Genomic DNA, 17,017 nt, shown 5'->3' with positions numbered 1-17,017 from the left:
CTCTAGTTTTTTTTTATTATTCTTAATTCACATTATTTTGTGTACGTTTCCTCTTGTAACTCTGATTTCCAAACAGGAAGATCTATCATGGTTTGTTGGCTATTTCTAAATTTTATTTCACACCGTTTCCTTAACCTTAGTAACTTGGTTGGAGAATCAAATTCAACACTATGGCACTGGAAAAACTAAAACGAAGAATAGAAAAGGTTTCAGCAGTTGTACTCATAGTTATCAAATTCTTAAGTTTAACTCTCTAAACTTACCATTTGTGAATTGATTAGTATGTAAGGTCTCTTTCTAATAGACTCTAGGTAGACTCTCGAGTTTACCATAAAATTAGCAAGTTAGCAAGTTAAAAAAATTAGATCAAGATGCAGATCATTTTAAATTATTTTCTGTACGTTTAGGATTCAACATACCTCCATTTGATGTATTATTCCTGAATCGAAGAACCATCACATCTAGCAACATTAAACCCTTGTTCTCCAACATTAAACCCTTGATGAAAATATTCTACTGCTACTATCACATCCACAAATTATTATCTAGTAGCAATACATTAATAGACTTGATTATTTAAGTATTGTGAAATTTATGATTTACTAATTTATTTTATGATGTCATTGAAATGTTTAATATTTATATTATCTATAGGTATTTTGGTTGAAATGTTTAATTGATATGTTATCTATAGGTATTTTGTTATTATTCTTATATGAAGTACATTCTTATGAGTTGAGTCTATGAAACTCCCACGAGTCTATGTAGATTCCTGAGTTTGATAGTCTTGGTTCTACCTAAGATCCCATTCTTAACCAATCTTCAACGAGATATTCTTTTTCAGGTAATTGATAATGAAGTTCTGTGACATAGTTGGCAGCCAATAAGAATAAACATGCAGATGCAACTTGTCCACAATTTTAAATGAAAGCGTAAAATTAATATTTGAACCATCATATTAACTACAACAGTTAATATATGTCAAAGTAAATGCAAAGCATAGATCATCTCCTGTACTTTTCCGAGAAACTAAAAGTGATCTGAAAGTAAAGGTAATTAGTATGTATCTCTGCTTAGGAGGGCGTGCTATATACAGAAGTAATGGATCAGACATTAGAGAAAACCACTAGTAACGTGCAATACCGCATTTGAGAGAGACTTGCATGCTCCAGCTTCATCAGTGCTTCAGTTCAAAAGCCTACATTTGTACATGCTATGTACATTTCTTGTTCAGCTTACTTTGGTTCACAATTGTACATTGATGCTTGCCTCAGAAGCAATGCCAAATGGTGAACCCATTTAAGCTTTATACCCTATTAATCATTGAAGCCTGAATAAAGAACTAGTCTTCTGACAGGTATACTAAATCAAAATATTATCGAGTCAGGAAATGAATAGCTTTTCAGGCTTAAATGTTAACCAAATATTTTCTCTTTTCTGTCAGACCATCTGCAATAGTTTCACAATTCCAACTGAGTTGGCAGCAACAAGCATGTTAGATTTCTTTCTCCAGCAAACACTAGAAACAAACTGTCCATTATTATCACCACTATTTAGATGACCAGAAATGTGATCAATTGACTCAAATTTATGAGTAGCAATTGGCACAGGCAGTGATTTGTGATAACAGTACACCTGAAAGGGAGAAATGTTTAAAATGAATTAGAATTTGTATCTTGGTATCCCTCATTTGCTGGAAAATTCAATTAAGAGTAGGAAGCTCCCATAAATAACATTAGCATGATGTTTTTAGAACGGATGATACTAATATTCTCTAATTGTACACATTAAATTAGGTACAGGACCTATATATGAACTCCAAGCATCTTCAATTTGTATAAATGATAAACTTGGTGTTCCAAAACAGATAAAATGGTAGCTACTACATTCAATGTGCTCAACCTTGGCTTGAAGTTAAACCTATGAACTAATCACCAGTCAAAAAAATTGGCTGTATCCACAAAAAACAATCCATCACGATTGCAATAACAAAGCTTGATGTTTTGTGAGATTAGCAAGATCATTTATTGATGAACAAAAGCATCTAATCATGTGAATGATGAAAGCAATAACAATGCTAAGTGAGATTAGTCTATATGTAACTCCATTTATGATCAGGCTACTAAATAATCATCAAGTAACCCAAAAGAGAATAACCCAACAAATTAAAGGACTAGTTTCCTTGCCCACATGTAGTGCAGGATGTGAAATATTTTGCCGGTCTCATGACAACCAGCATTCAAGGGAGGCAGAAATCAGACTAATATTTCAAAGTCAATGTTATGATAAAATAAAAGCTATACCTCATTAGATTCTGAACCACATGCAATGTATCCATCCAAAACAGATAATCCCACGAAATTCTGGAGAACAAGAAAAAGAAGATGATGAGAATCATGAACTATAAACAAATCAGAACAAGCAAAAGACAAAAAAGTGAGGTTAAATGTGTAGAGAAACCAACCTTTTCATTACTATGACCTTTAAAGGTCATGGCACAAGCATCAGATGACAAACCAGAAGAGCTGGTTTTGTTCAGGTCCCAAAGCTTTAAAGAGTTGTCAGTGGAAGCAGAGACAACTGCTTCAGAATCTATAAATTTTACATAGCTAACAGCTTTGCCATGACCAGCTAATGTGCACCAAGGAATTCTAGTGTGACGAAGATCATAACCATAAACCTTGTAATCAGCTGATCCAAAAAATAGAAGATTTGTTGAGTAAGCAGAGAACTGAACACAGCATATATTGGCAGGTTTCCATATGGTTCCCAGAGAATTTCTCTGCAAAAACAATAGCATTTGAGACAATTGTTACTTGCTCTGAAGCAAAGGCATTCAACTGTTCCTTCTCTATCACATAGTTATGTTTCTTTTCATATTATTCTTTATTATTTTCCAGGGAAGGGGCAAAAGAACATGAAGAAAATTCTACTGTATAACTTCAAATAGTATAAATACCAATATGTTATGTGTTAGTAATAATTTGCTATTAAAATGCATAAAAAAAAAAGCATGCCTCGCTGATACTCCACAGTTTGACAGAGCAGTCATCACTTCCACTAGCAAACATTTTTGGGTCTGACAGAGAAAAGTGAACAGACCAAGCTCTCTTTTGGTGCTCCATGTATTGAGACAATGGCTGACCCGTGTCTGCATCCCACATCTGAATTCATCCATACAAGTTATGTTATTAATGTCAATGAAACCTAAGAAATAGTCAATAGCAAAAGCAATGAAAGCTTGGTTGGTGTGAATGAAAGGACAAGACTAAAATTAGTTTTCATCAAGGTTTTATATATATATATATATGTGTATGTATGTATACCTGTAAAAAAATTGTTAGTTTTAGTCTTAATAAACTATAAAAGTTTTTAAAGTAGTCCCTTTAATCGACGTGTTATGCATCTAAACATGTCACGTCATACACCATTTCGCTGACGTGGCATGTCTAGATGTATATCATATCATCATTAAATGATGAGAAGGACTATTTTAAAAGAAAATTATGAGGTCTAAAACCAACAAAACTTTGTAAGGACAAACAAATATTTGCTATATTTGCTTGAACTAAAAACATATTTAAACTTTCGTGAATTATAGTTCTAATGTTGCAAAGGATTACACACCTGAACTGCACCATCATAGTCAGTAGATGCCAGATGATTTTTAATGTAAGTGTTCCAGCACACACAACTAAGCTTTGATTTATTTGACATCTCAATTACTGGGTACTGGATGTCAACAGAATCGCTTGCAATAGCATTAAGGTCGAAAATCTTGATTTTCTTTGAAACTCCTCCTGCTGCAATGTGATCCTCATCACGGTCAAAACTTAGAGCACACATTACATTGGCAGAACTAAGCAGATCTCTATTTCTTAATCTGCCACACTCTTCAAACTTGCTGTAACGAGCAAACTTGCATAAACCTTCAAAGAAGGATCCTACACAACCAACAGAACTCTGAATTCTTCTAGACTCCTTATTAACATTCTCTACTTGAGGCAACCTCCATCTACTTTCCATCACATTTTTTTCATTGCTTGAAACAGATGAAGCCTCTTTTGGCAGCACTCGGAATCTCATGGAAAAGTAAGAATTCTCTAGCTGATTTAGATTACTCATAAATCTTTCTTCATCACCAAATGACCTTCGAATGGATCTACTAATGTCTGAACCGGAAGGATCTTGAAAATATAAATTGTCTCCTCTCACTTCAGGATTGTTCATTTGCACCAAAGGAAATACTGAATCTGTCACAAATGAATAACTTTTTTCTACCTCCTTAATATCTTCATTCAATAAATTTAGCTCTTCTTCCAGCTTCGCTTCCCGTTTTTTCTTTGCTTCTTTGATTAAAATTAGAAAATCTAGTAATTGCTCTGTTTCAGCCTCGTCATCAGATATTCCAACATCATCTACAGAATTTGATTCCTCTGATTCACGCATAACTTCTGACTCTAAAATCATTCTGTTATACATAAAAAGAGAATTACAAGACTATAAAAAAAACGAGATGCCCTTCAAGATCTATATGAATATTCTTTTAGCCAATGATTATTTAAACATATTAAGGAAATAGAAGAAATGAAGTTGTTTTTCTGACAGGTATTTTCATTTACAAAGAGCCAAGAAGTCGTAGGTGCAAATGGCCAAAATTAATTAGCATAAGGATCTAGAATGTAATCTGAAAAATAAAGAAATGTCAAAACTAAAAAGTGATTAGCACCTGCATAGCATGCTCTTAACAAAGGAAACTAAACAAAATGCAGTAATCAGCAACTGTTTCCTAGTCACATTTACACAAATGGATACTTGATCCAGTTTTTTGGAGCTTAAAGCCATTTTAGAACTTTTCTCTGTTTTGTCAAACATTATGAGTAATAAGACTAATAGCATTCTCGCTATCAAATCAAGTCAATAATGAGCTTCTATTTATTGTCTATGAGCTGTGTTGTACAGTAAGAGCATCAAGCAAGCAACATTATTGTATTAACGAGTTTCACACAGAATTTAGAAAGTACTTGTGACTACTGATAAAAGTTAATAACTAGAGCTGTACGTAATTGATGTAACCAAATGGAATAATGCTAGTTACACAACTATAGCAATCAAAACTTTGCAGTACTACATACATTGCTCCTTAGACTAATATAGCGACAGGCTTGTGCAGTTAGCACTACTCAATCATATGCATGGCCAGACAAAAGCATGGTAAAAACTTTAATTTATTCACATGGTACCCTAAATTCCCCTCAATATCATTATATCACGACTATCATCATCCATCATGAAGCCATTGAAGATGACACTGAGAATGCACTTGAGTAAGAAACCTTACAGATTCGAATGAGACAGAAAGATATCAGCAAACATAAGAAAAGCAGCATATTACATCACCTGGCATTGGGGCGAGAAGAAGGTTCAGGATGCAAAAGCCAAAGACAAAAGCCAGCTTCCTTCGGATTTTCTGCTAGAAATTTAGGTGGTAAGATTCTCTGACACAAATCCAACATCGCAGTTGAATGCGCCTCCCATGGCTCAATATTGCACAGCAACTGAGAGAATCATCCACTTAAATGTTAAAAAGATTAACATATTTAAATAGTTAATCTTTGAGTATGATTAAAAGCAACTGAAATAGTTTTAAAAAATCAACATACTTAACAACTCTAGTCCAGAAAATTTAAAACTCCATAACTCATGTTTCAATATCATTTCCTAAGGTTTGGCATGATATGTCAAACAGATATGTCTTACTTGAAAGTAATTTCTTGCTAGGTTGCAGCAACCAAAATCTCATATCATTTCATTAACATATTGGAAAAAAAATGAACAATGATGTATATTAAAGCTCTATGGTTAGTTTTGTTAATGTAGTCCAACAAAATAATTTGGCTGGCTATCAAGAAAAAATAATACGAATACAGGATAAAGCTTTATGAAAAGTAACAATGTGTGAAACAAATTGTTTGCTTACCTCAAAAAGGAGAACTCCAAGACTATAAATATTTGATGACAACATGCATACTCCATCGTTGAGCACTTCTGGACTACAATACCACTTCTCTTCTAACTTAATAAATGCAGACATAAACTGCTTTTCTTCAGTACAAATAGAATTATTTTGGCATAGACTTTCTTTACTCTTTGATTCCACAGGTCTGTTTGTGTCTGAGTCAGTTTGATTTACTGTCATCCGGCAGCCATGAATACTGGTACCGTGATGCTGCTGCCTCGAAGATCCTGTCTCCTCACAGAGCTTTTGTTGCTTTGTACTCAAACTCTGGCAAGCACAGGTGTTCTGTTCCAAAGGCCTTTTCCTAGTCACATTACATGTCATGACTTCATCATCTAACTCTTGTTGGCCATATGAACCAATATACTTAATTTTACTTGAAGGCAATAAAGTGAAACAAGATGGTCGAAAGTCTAGCAAGACGAGTCCTTGAGAGTGTTCAAAATCAACCAATTCCAATACCTGCTTAAATATACGAATCCTTCCTGATTTATTTACTTTATGTCCTTCAGACTTCAGCCACTCTCTTAAGTTGAGTCCTTTGCTACCAGACAAGAAAGTTCCTTCCAATAAAGGCTTATTCTCATCAACATTTGATCTCACCAGTGTCTCGGATTGAAACTTAGCTGCAAAAGCAGGTTTCTCATCCTCTTGGCTGTTAAGTGCTCCTCCAGTACTGAAGCTTTGGTTTAAATCTTCACAAATAATCCCCTTTCCCTTCTTTGTTTGCTTTACAATCAATTGAGGATAATTATATGCAGATGAAGTACTCTGAGTTATACTGCTAATTAGATGTGCATTGTTTGAGATGATAGCCTTGCCCATATTGCTTCTACCTTCTGAGACATTCAGTGAGTCATGATTTACACTCTTGCCAGGAAGAGACTTCAGGCCCCAAAATTCAGAATCAATTCCCTTGAGTCCTTTGCTTAATCTGAGTGGTATCTGTTCCTCAACCTTGGGGACAATTTCTCTACTCAATCTATTATACTTAGACTCAATAGTCAAATAATTCGGGTTCTTATAATTCCTAACAGGCAACTCTTCAACAATGTGTTCAGAATCTATTGAGGAGCAAAAACTAGTACCAGGAGGTCCAGATCCAGCTAAGGAAGTAATATATCTATTCAAACCATTATCCTCATTACCAATCACATTGTCATTCGGAAAACTCTCCGGCCATTCCTTCCGAATAGGTGTGCACAATCTAGGTGATCTTGGCATGAGTTGGTGTCCCCCTTGCTTAAGAAAAGGATCATTAGTTTTCCTCTTGTGCTTCTCAGCTCCAGTTCCACCATTTGCAGTAGCCATGTCTTCTGGCAAAATTCACAAAAGTCCCTTCAATCAATTTGAAAGACCTGCAACAAGAAAATTTAGATTCAATGAGATTACAATAAATAGTTAGATACAATCATAGAAAAAACCTCAGCATAAAGTGACAAATTATGAATATGATTGAAAAGTGAAAACCTAGAACATACTCTTAGAAGAAGAAAATACTTAATCCTGGGCTCCATTATTGTCAGACAACACAAATGGGGTGCCAAATTTCCCTTTTTTCTCTAAAATTTCCAAAAGGGTGGCATAATCATACATAGATTTATTGAAGCTATTCAATTTTTTTATAACAAGAAACACAATTGGCATGTTGGATAACAAAATATGAAGTGAACCATTTTGCTAACATGGAACTATAGAGTGTGTGAAGCAACAAAACATATAGTACCAATGAACACAGAAAGTACAATAAGTAGTATGAGAAATGGAGAGATCAGAGAGCAATGGATAAAATGGAACAGATAAAGAGCATGGTTTTGTTTGGTTGGTTACCTCAAAAGAGTTCTTTGCTTGCAGGGAAAAATATCTTGTCCAATGTCCACAACACTGACAAGTGATACATAACGAAAACCAATAAATGCTTCAATTCAGAACAAAGCTTGGGTTGTTTGTCAGATATTTATCATAATTATTATGGACACAATTTAATAATTTTTCTTTTTTCACTAATTAGCTTCGGAGCATATAGGACTGTCCACGTCTGAGGTGAAAAGTACTTCCACGATATTTATTTTGCTTCTGCCGCCGCCAACTACACGAATTTAAATATAGTATGAATTAATATTTTTTTTTATTTGTATATCTTATTTAAGTAATTGAGTTTAAATTATTGATTTTTTAGCATGACATAAATTGTGTTAGAAAAGAAATATTTAATTTATGTTATTATTTTTTATGGGATCAAAAAAAAAATCTTATGAATCAATTTTTTAATGTTTTGTTAAGGTTAATTCTCCTAAATTATTTTATTTTTTATATGACTACGTCATTGATTTAACCTTTCTTTAAAAAAATAATTTGTTGAAGTTTTTTTATGGATGTAATTAGAGGTTGGTATAGTCTTTTTCATTAGCCTAGTTGCTTAGAATCTCATCCTATTTGGAACGTTAATTACGCGGAAGATAGGCAACAGATTACTCAAGACAAGAAGGTTTAATGCCATCATTTAAAGTTAACATATATTTCTTTATAGCAGTTGTAAATATTGTGGGAGTTTAGGTTTGAACTTCAATAACTGGTCCACATATATAGTTTTATTTGGCTTGGTGTCGGTGTTAAATGTTTATAGAAATTTTTGGTTGTTTCTAAAACATGTCTTATAAGTAAGAAAAAAAACATTTACTTACTCTATCCAATATAAATAATTAAATATCATAGTTATATAGCACAACAACAAAAAAGTGTTAAGATTAATGCTTTGTTTTGGTACAAGAGAGAAAAATAGGATAATAGAATTAGGGGGAAAATAAACTTAAGAGTGTTTAGTTTGAGAGTATTAAGATTAATGCTGTTGTGGTTGCATGTGCCTGTGGCGGCACTGGTCTGATTGTAATTAATGTCAACATTAGCGTCAAAGCAAAGAAGAGGTTTACAACAGTTTGGTGGGTCCTACTTTGCACGTGCCGTGAATATTTCTGGAGTTGTGTGTCGTGGCTCCTCTTGTCGCCACATCCACCACCAGAGTCCAGAGCAACCTCTAAATCGTGTCGCGCGGTGTAAAAGAAAAAATTATTTAAATAATGATTTATAGTAAAATAATTCTCTTTTCATTTGTAGTTCATAATTATACTTAAAATTGACAATGAACGAATGGACATAGTTAGATATTCTATTTAATGATTGATTCGTTTAATTTGGTTTGAAATTGGGTGAGCTGAAATTGAATTAAAAACATAGCTTGTTAATAAATAAGTTGAATTTAAACTGTGTATAGTTTAGCTCCATCGATGATTCATGAATCAATTTGAATTTTATATGATGTATATATAATAATATATTTTATTATACTATATTGGTTTTTATTTTGTATGAAATAAATAAAAATATAAAAAAAAAATTAAAATTGAATCCATAAACGAGTTAAACTGAGTTGAATGTAAGTTTTAATTGTGTTAATTTAAAACTAACAAAAAAATCATGGAACTTGAGTTAAGTTTTTATTCAAATCAACTCTTATTAAATTAGTTGAACAAGATCTAACCTGATTCGACTTGATTCATTTTTAATCTTAATTATCTTGTATGTAACAAAAGCATAAAGAAGTAAAGAAAGTAGAAATAAAATCATAATAAATATTCATGATACTAAACTACCACCAATACAAGAAATAAATAGTTGTCTTTTAGATGGTAATTGCACAAATACTTTTAGAAAGAAAAAGATATATGCTTTATGTAAAGTATATGCTTTATGTAAGGCTGAAAATGAGCAAAGTCAAATGAAACTAAACTCAATAAAAATTTATTGTGTTTGAAACTTAACTTAAATTTGATATGAACTTTTTTTATAGTTTAAACTCAACTTAATTCAAGCGTGCAGTCCACTCGATTCAATTCTTTTAACTCTTAAATATAAATTACTTTATATTTATTTATTTCATACAAAAATAATAATTTGGAAATAATTAAAAAGTCGACAGTATGAATTTATAATACAAAATATATTATTTAAGTGTGCGTGCTTACACACATTATTTATGCAAAAACTATTTAAACAAACACACTAAAAAAAAGTGAAAATTTACTAATTTTATTAAAAAAATGTTTTTTAACAAATAAGTTTCAAGAATGCATGAGTAAAGAAAACATGGTATCTAATTAAGGCCGCGTCATTTGCAGAATAAATATAGAGTATAATTTAAATTTAATCGAGTTAAGAAATTGAATCGAGTTGATTACACACTTGAATCAAGCAAGTTGAGTTTGAACTAAAAAAAAGTTCATATAAAATTCAAGTCAAGTTTCAACCACAATAAACTTTTACTGCGGAGGATTATAAATCAACAGAGAAAAATGGATGTTTCTACAAAATTTGTTTTCAAATGTTGGCCTACATCAAGTTATACCAATAGCATCAGAAGCTGTGGTTCATCAGAGGGAAGAGGATGAGGACACGCCGGCACCAAAAAGTTAACTCCTGTGCCCACGATGTCATCTGACATCGTGCATTTCAGTTGTTATTCATCATGCAATCGTAATACCAAAGTAACCAAACAATGTACACGTATTAGACTAGAAATGAAAGAGAGGAATTGACTACTTGTCCCTATTACCTAGTTACTAATTAAGTAATTATAGTGTTTGTAACCCTAAAAAAAGTATTAGAATATATGGCTAAATAGTTTCAACTTGATATTCTAGCTTTGACTTAGAATGCTGAATAGTTTGGGAAACAAAATTCAGTTTGAACATGAATGGACAGATAAGGTGTTCGCTACACTTCAAAGGCTAACACAAAACAGAAATAAAGTGTTCGTCCAACCCTGCTATTTCTAATTGACTCCCAAAAGAAGAGTAATAAACATTGTCACAGCAGCATACGCTGTAATGAAATCATTCAAAACTAATAATTCCACTAAAAAATTTAAGTTGATGCAAAATCCACTAAGAAAAATGCTTTCTCAACTAGTGCAGAAAGCTAGGAAGATATGTCCTTGCATTGTTTTTCCACAACACTTATTATGGACAAATAGAACAAGGAAAACGAATAGAACAAGGGAATAAATTTATGGACACTATCTCTAAGAGTTTCTAAACTCATCCTTGGAGAGATGAAAAACAAGAAAATAACTGTAAGTAACCATCTCTGCATCCCCTTGCCTACAAAAAAGAAAAAAAATGAAAAACCACACCAGGTGAACAGATGTGTGGTTATCAAACTTTAGTCGGATATTCTGATCTCAACTCCTAAAACGTCTTTCACAACCTCATATGTTACGAATGCAATTGCTATCGATGGGACCACCTGCAAAACATCAAATGAGTTAAAGAATGCTATAAACAAAAACAAGGCCATTAAACAATAATTTCAGGTAAATTTATTTAACAAAATATACAAGTTCTTTTAACACTGCAAAGACTAAAGTGCAAGGGAAATGATAAAAAATTTAAACACCAAGCTTGAAAGGACCATTAGGTAGTTTCATTAAACAAATGGAACTATCTACTCAACGATCTCTGTGCATGGTGCTTGAACACTAGTAAAGAAATTCAACAGCAACCCAAAATTTTGAGATCATGCATACAGTAAAAAAATTTGTAAACAATCCTATGAGTTTAGCTAGTGTGCATGTCTTCAGTTATCTTAATCTGGAACCAACCATCAACTAGTATATAGTATCAATAATTCAATATGTGGCTCAACCAAAGCAATGAGTGTTGCAATCTTGGCTTTTGGCTAATCAAGCAAGCTTATTATAACAGAGGTTTTTCAGCCTTTCTAGTGACATTATAACAGTAATATATCACTCTAGAATCTAGATTCTAAAGTGATGGTAGGAAATGCAAGCCTTCTTTTTCAGACAAGAAAAAGTCAATACAATTTTGATAGAACAGATCATGAGCATAAGATGAAGAATAACCTTTACAGAGTTGGGCACCAGACCCTTGTATAATGCACCAAATCCCTCGTGCTGAACAGTTTTTCTGAATGCATCAATCATTCCAGTGTATTCAAGTGGGACTTTGCCTCTTCCATCACCAGTTAGAACAGAAGCAGCGTGGTTCCAACCAACCATCTGCATTCTTCGACGAATAACATCAAGAGGGTAAGCAACAGTTTGTCCAACAGTTCCAGCAGCAGCACCACAAGCCAGGCGTGTTGTCACACTCAACTCAGAATTTTCAACTAGATCAAATGGGTTGGATTTAATTAAATAATCTTTCAGAGACTCATAGACAGCAAAGTTGAGACCTACATAAGGAATCTGCGGAAAAGAGAACGAGAGTATTAATTCTGACTGAAGCACCCAAGAAGAGGGTTTGATTCTATGCAAAATTATAATATGACTCAGTCCAATAATCCATTATAGTTCTGATTTCTGAAGCATAAAGAATGCAGAGAACATTGCAGAACAGTAAACTTTTAGATCCCTATAAATTTAATTGCATGAATATTAGGTGTAACCTGACTGATATAGTTTGACTTAAATTTTGTTTGAAACTATTTTAAAAATCTAAGTAAATTGTAAAAAAAGATCAACCCACTTAAGCCATTGATTAAGTGTTTAACAGTTAAAAATCACTTTTTAAAAAAGTAAACAGGTTCAAGCATGTGTTAACTGATTGTTCACAATAAAAAGATAAAGGAGGAAATATAAGATGCATATAACTATACCAAGCAGTCTAAGCAGAAGTTCAGTTCCCAATTCCCATGAAGATTGTAATTAAAGCATGTTTGCATTTGTTATAATCCATCTTCAGGATCATAAGCATAATCATCATCTTTATAAAGAGAAAATATATTATGAGAATATTACTCACAACTCCAATAACTGAAGGAAGCCAACCCTTATATAAAGCACGAGCACCTTCTTCCCTGAGCACAGTAGACAAAGCATGAAACATTCCTCTGTACTGATATGGGGATGCCTCAGTCTGCAAATAAAAGGCAATGAACTTTCAGAGTTTCTATAAACAATGAAAACCACAAAAACATGGATACACTGAACATAATTTTTTCTCCATTTAATTTTACGATTATTATAAGATTTATTTTCTTTATGCATTTTCAGCTACCATTCTAGCTCACAACAAGAAAAGCAAGCATTTGGTAAAAATAAAAATGAAAGGAAAAAAAAAAAGTACCTGCACAGTAATCCTGCCTCGAACCATATCCATTGGATAAGTTGCAGACATAGCAATTATTCCAGCACAAGCTCCAGCTCCAAGGCGTAAAAGAGGAGTCAGCTGAGCATCCTCTGCAGAAAGCACAAGAGAATATAATTATACAACCAGAAGGGTTTTAATACTAACAAAGTTTTTGTCAATTCAAAGAGAAAATGAAGTTTGTTTCAGCCAGTGTCTCCATAGTGGATATAAGTACAGGAACAATAACCAAATGCAGAATTTTCCAGAAAGCAGAGCTTCCCAGTCCAATTCATCAATGCCCTTGCTCTACTTAAAAAAATTATCTTAACTAAATGCAAATTATTTGAAGAAAAAATAGAAAACATGAACATACCATTTCCAGTTTGCTGCTTATACAGATGCAGTATACCTCTGTCATAATAGGAAGGAATGGTCAGAAAAAGAAAGAGAAAAATAAAGAAGCAGGAGGCAGAGTTTAAGAGATAAGAATTGGGATACACTGAAATATTAAAAAAATGTTAGCCACTGGAGTAACCCCATTTAAATAAAACCATGTAGGAAAAGGAAAATATTAAGAGAGGATTGCAGAAGATGATTGGTATTTGGTATAATAGTCCCCCTGAATGAAAACCAATAAAAAGATACTAAACAATAATACAGTCCGCACATTGTTTTGTATCTAAAGAAAAACTTACTTAGAAGCTTGCTCATAACTGAAGAACTTCACAGCAGAATTAGGGACAATTCTAGCACAATTAGTACCATTCCCTTTGAAAAGTCCACGGAATCCTTCAGTTCTCCATATATATTTTAGGCCTTGTACTGTTCCGTTGTATTTAATGTTATGAGGATTCTGGACCTGCATATGGTGAGACCAGAGACATGTCATATGTAGGAATTAGGATATATCCAAATAAGCAAGCTTGGATACAGTATACTTTGATCCATGTAGATCTAAATCACTAAATAAAATAACCTGCAGCAAAATTTTCAATCGTTCCAGAGGAGCAACTGCAGTACGTGACCTGCATAGACACAAAAAAGTTTGGTGTGGTTAAAACTTAACGTAACATAACACCAAAACAGATCCCGGAATTATTGTTAAAGAAATAGTTTCCAAGAAAATTGGATTATGGGTCGTTGTAATTGTAACTAAATCTCACTCACCGAAATGAAAATGAAATTCAAAGTTAGCACATATTAACACAACATTAGCAAGGCAATTTACCATCAAAATTAAGATTTTCCAGTGAATTTCATTATAAACCGCATATACAAGCACAACAAACTGAACCTTATTCCAAAACCCCAACACTGAGTGTGAGTGGTTCCTCACAGATCACAAGTGATCCAATCCAAGTAAAATAAAACCACACCCATTGACTTCCAAAATCAACAGCACCGTTTATATTCAACAGATTGTATACTCAATCCATTTGACAAAACATAAAAATCCAGATTAATAAATTGATTAAATTCATTAACCAGTCTATGAAATTAAAAAGCCAAAAACTTCAGTCTATGAAATTAACCACAAACACTTCCAATCAACCAATTACATAATTTTTTTTTTCTCAGGAAATATTCATATGAATAAAATTTATAATAAAAAACAAAAATAGGAAATGAGAAACGGAACTGACACTCCTCCGGCGACGCCACCGGCGACGAGCGACTTGCAGATGCTGGCGAGGGCGTAGCTGGGAGCCTTGACGACGCCTTCCCTGGCGAGCTTGGCCTCCTCGGCGAGATTGACGATCGTCGTCACGGCCGAATCCCCGGTCTTCACATTCTCCGAAGCCATAAATAAGGAAAAACTACGTATTATAGCCTAACCTAACCGGAGGAACAAAAATTAATAGAGGTATCTGAGTCGTCGGAGATTGAGAGATCTCGGCGGGGAAACGGCGATAACTGTGGCCAAGTGACCACTCGCTCGCAAGCTCTATGAGTGCTGCTGCTGCCTGCGGGAGCTCACAGTAATGCCAACTACTACACTACACCCACTGCAGACTCACGCCGTTAAGACACCCTTATACTACTATTTATATTTTCTTTTTTTATTCCTCCATTTATATTATTGGAAAAGTTCATTAATATTGAATGAAACTTATAAAATTATGTGATTTTTAATAAATTTTAGCTCCCAATAAGTTTTATTGTTAACATTTTTCTTGTTGAAAAATCTTTATGAAAAAATATGTGTGAAGTTTATTAAAAATAAATGAGATATACATAACTTTTTTAACAAAAAAATATGTTAAAAAATATAGTGTATTTTTTGCACAGAAAAAGAGAAATTCGGAGAGATTAATGTACTGTTGTACTGCCTGAGAAAAAAAAAAACTTTTTAAAATTGTAAAATTAGATGGTTGTGTCTGTGTCGCTTAAACATTAAATCTTGATCTAATTGGTACAGTGTATTTTTTAATCTTATAATATTTAAACTGAGAATAAAATTTACAATGATTTTAAGGGGTTGTATGGTTTCAAGAATAATTAAAAAAGTCTTATCAATTTTGATGGTTTTGTTAGCTCAAAGAACCAATCGAATCAAATTTGGGTTCAAGAATAATTAAAAAAGTCTTATAATATTTTAAAAAGTCTTACAATATCATTTTGAAAAGACATTCAAAGACAAATAAAATAAAAGGGGGAAATAAGAAAAAGGTTTGAGCCTGATTAGACAGGTTTGAAATTCATTAAATTTGAGACAATCTAAGCCAATCGAGATAGATTAATTTCCACGAAATCTAATATGATTTTGATGTACCGGTTACTCAGGTTCACAAATGCATCCATAGGATCATGTTCATCCCTACATTTAACACAGTTTGTTTTAGTACAGACATTTAATTAATACAGTTTAATAAATGTTTTGTTAAAAGAAGTTTAATAAGTGTTAGTTATTACTTAAAAAAAGTATTCAATATTTTACATTTTTATAGTAAAAAAATATTGTTCTTGTTTTTTTAAAAAAAAATATTTTATGATTATTTATGAAAACATATTATTAGAAACAAAAGAAACTAAATATCATCAGTGTTTCTTGTAGTTATTATTTTTTCAAAAATAATTCTGATAATTGTAACATTTACCATCTTATTTACCAAAACTTGTGAAAGAAAGTTTCTGTGATTAAAAAATTATAAATTTGTTTTTTGCTGAAAAAAATTATAAATATGATACATCGTGTTGAAAAAAGGATAACTTCACAAACACTTAAAGAAAAAAACTTTACAAGTCTTTTTTTTTCCTTAAATTAAATTCTTGTTTAGCAATCATTTAAAATTTACTTAATTCTATTATATGTCTGACACAACTTACAAATATTTCGATGTATTTAAGTACGCCTATAATACATATAGCCATATAGGGTTATTTGTTATAGAATCGGGTAATGTTGATTTTCAACTATTGAACGCGAATATAATATATTCCCAAATGAATATTAACCCTAGATTTTACATTAAAACATGTGTCATAATAAGAAAAGTCGATTCCTATAATTTCCTAAACAACCACTTAATCAACAAAATGAAAAAAAATATATAAAAAATATATTTTACAAAATAAAAATTGCATGAAAAGGAAGTACAAAAAGTCATTTTACTTTAAAATTGGAATACATCATCAAATAATAGATATATATTATTTTTAACTTATTTTAAAATTTAAGAGAAAATATGTTTTTTATCTCTATATTTTGAATCAAATTTGATTTTAATTTCTGTAGTTATTTTTTAAAAAAAAAGTTGATTAATTTAGTTTTTACATTTAAAAATATAAGTAAATTTAATCTTTGCAGAATGATGACCAAAGATCAAATAAGGATTAAATTCATCTATTTTTA

At 32.3% G+C, this 17,017-nt stretch overlaps 2 protein-coding genes across 4 annotated transcripts; both read right to left on the bottom strand.

The window, feature by feature from the left end:
• Positions 1–896: 896 nt before the first annotated feature.
• LOC114390231 (protein SUPPRESSOR OF PHYA-105 1-like) lies at positions 897–7,969 on the bottom strand. 3 transcript variants are annotated; one of them, XM_028350938.1, is made up of 8 exons: positions 7,850–7,969; positions 5,981–7,377; positions 5,401–5,558; positions 3,628–4,471; positions 3,018–3,164; positions 2,465–2,782; positions 2,304–2,363; positions 897–1,635 (listed from the first exon to the last, which is right to left on the bottom strand). In XM_028350938.1, exons 2-8 carry the CDS (start codon positions 7,328–7,330, stop codon positions 1,441–1,443), a joined length of 3,072 nt encoding a protein of 1,023 aa, XP_028206739.1. In that variant the 5' UTR covers positions 7,331–7,377; positions 7,850–7,969; the 3' UTR covers positions 897–1,440. The 3 variants fall into 3 exon arrangements, with proteins under 3 accessions (XP_028206739.1, XP_028206740.1, XP_028206741.1); XM_028350939.1 differs by lacking the exon at positions 7,850–7,969 and adding an exon at positions 7,501–7,739; XM_028350940.1 differs by lacking the exon at positions 7,850–7,969 and having other exon boundaries at positions 5,981–7,470.
• A 2,851-nt stretch (positions 7,970–10,820) lies between these two features.
• On the bottom strand, positions 10,821–15,190 carry LOC114390739 (mitochondrial adenine nucleotide transporter ADNT1-like). The gene is made up of 8 exons (XM_028351609.1): positions 14,808–15,190; positions 14,141–14,189; positions 13,860–14,023; positions 13,538–13,575; positions 13,162–13,274; positions 12,838–12,951; positions 11,937–12,281; positions 10,821–11,320 (listed from the first exon to the last, which is right to left on the bottom strand). The coding sequence occupies exons 1-8, from the start codon at positions 14,966–14,968 to the stop codon at positions 11,237–11,239; spliced, it is 1,068 nt and encodes a 355-aa protein (XP_028207410.1). The 5' UTR covers positions 14,969–15,190; the 3' UTR covers positions 10,821–11,236.
• Between the last annotated feature and the right edge of the window lie 1,827 nt (positions 15,191–17,017).

The sequence above is a fragment of the Glycine soja genome, chromosome 16, assembly GCF_004193775.1.
Source record: "Glycine soja cultivar W05 chromosome 16, ASM419377v2, whole genome shotgun sequence".
Classification (NCBI taxonomy): domain Eukaryota; kingdom Viridiplantae; phylum Streptophyta; class Magnoliopsida; order Fabales; family Fabaceae; genus Glycine; species Glycine soja.
The sequence above is the reverse complement of the archived record's forward strand: the minus strand, read 5'-3'. Positions and strand labels throughout refer to the sequence as shown.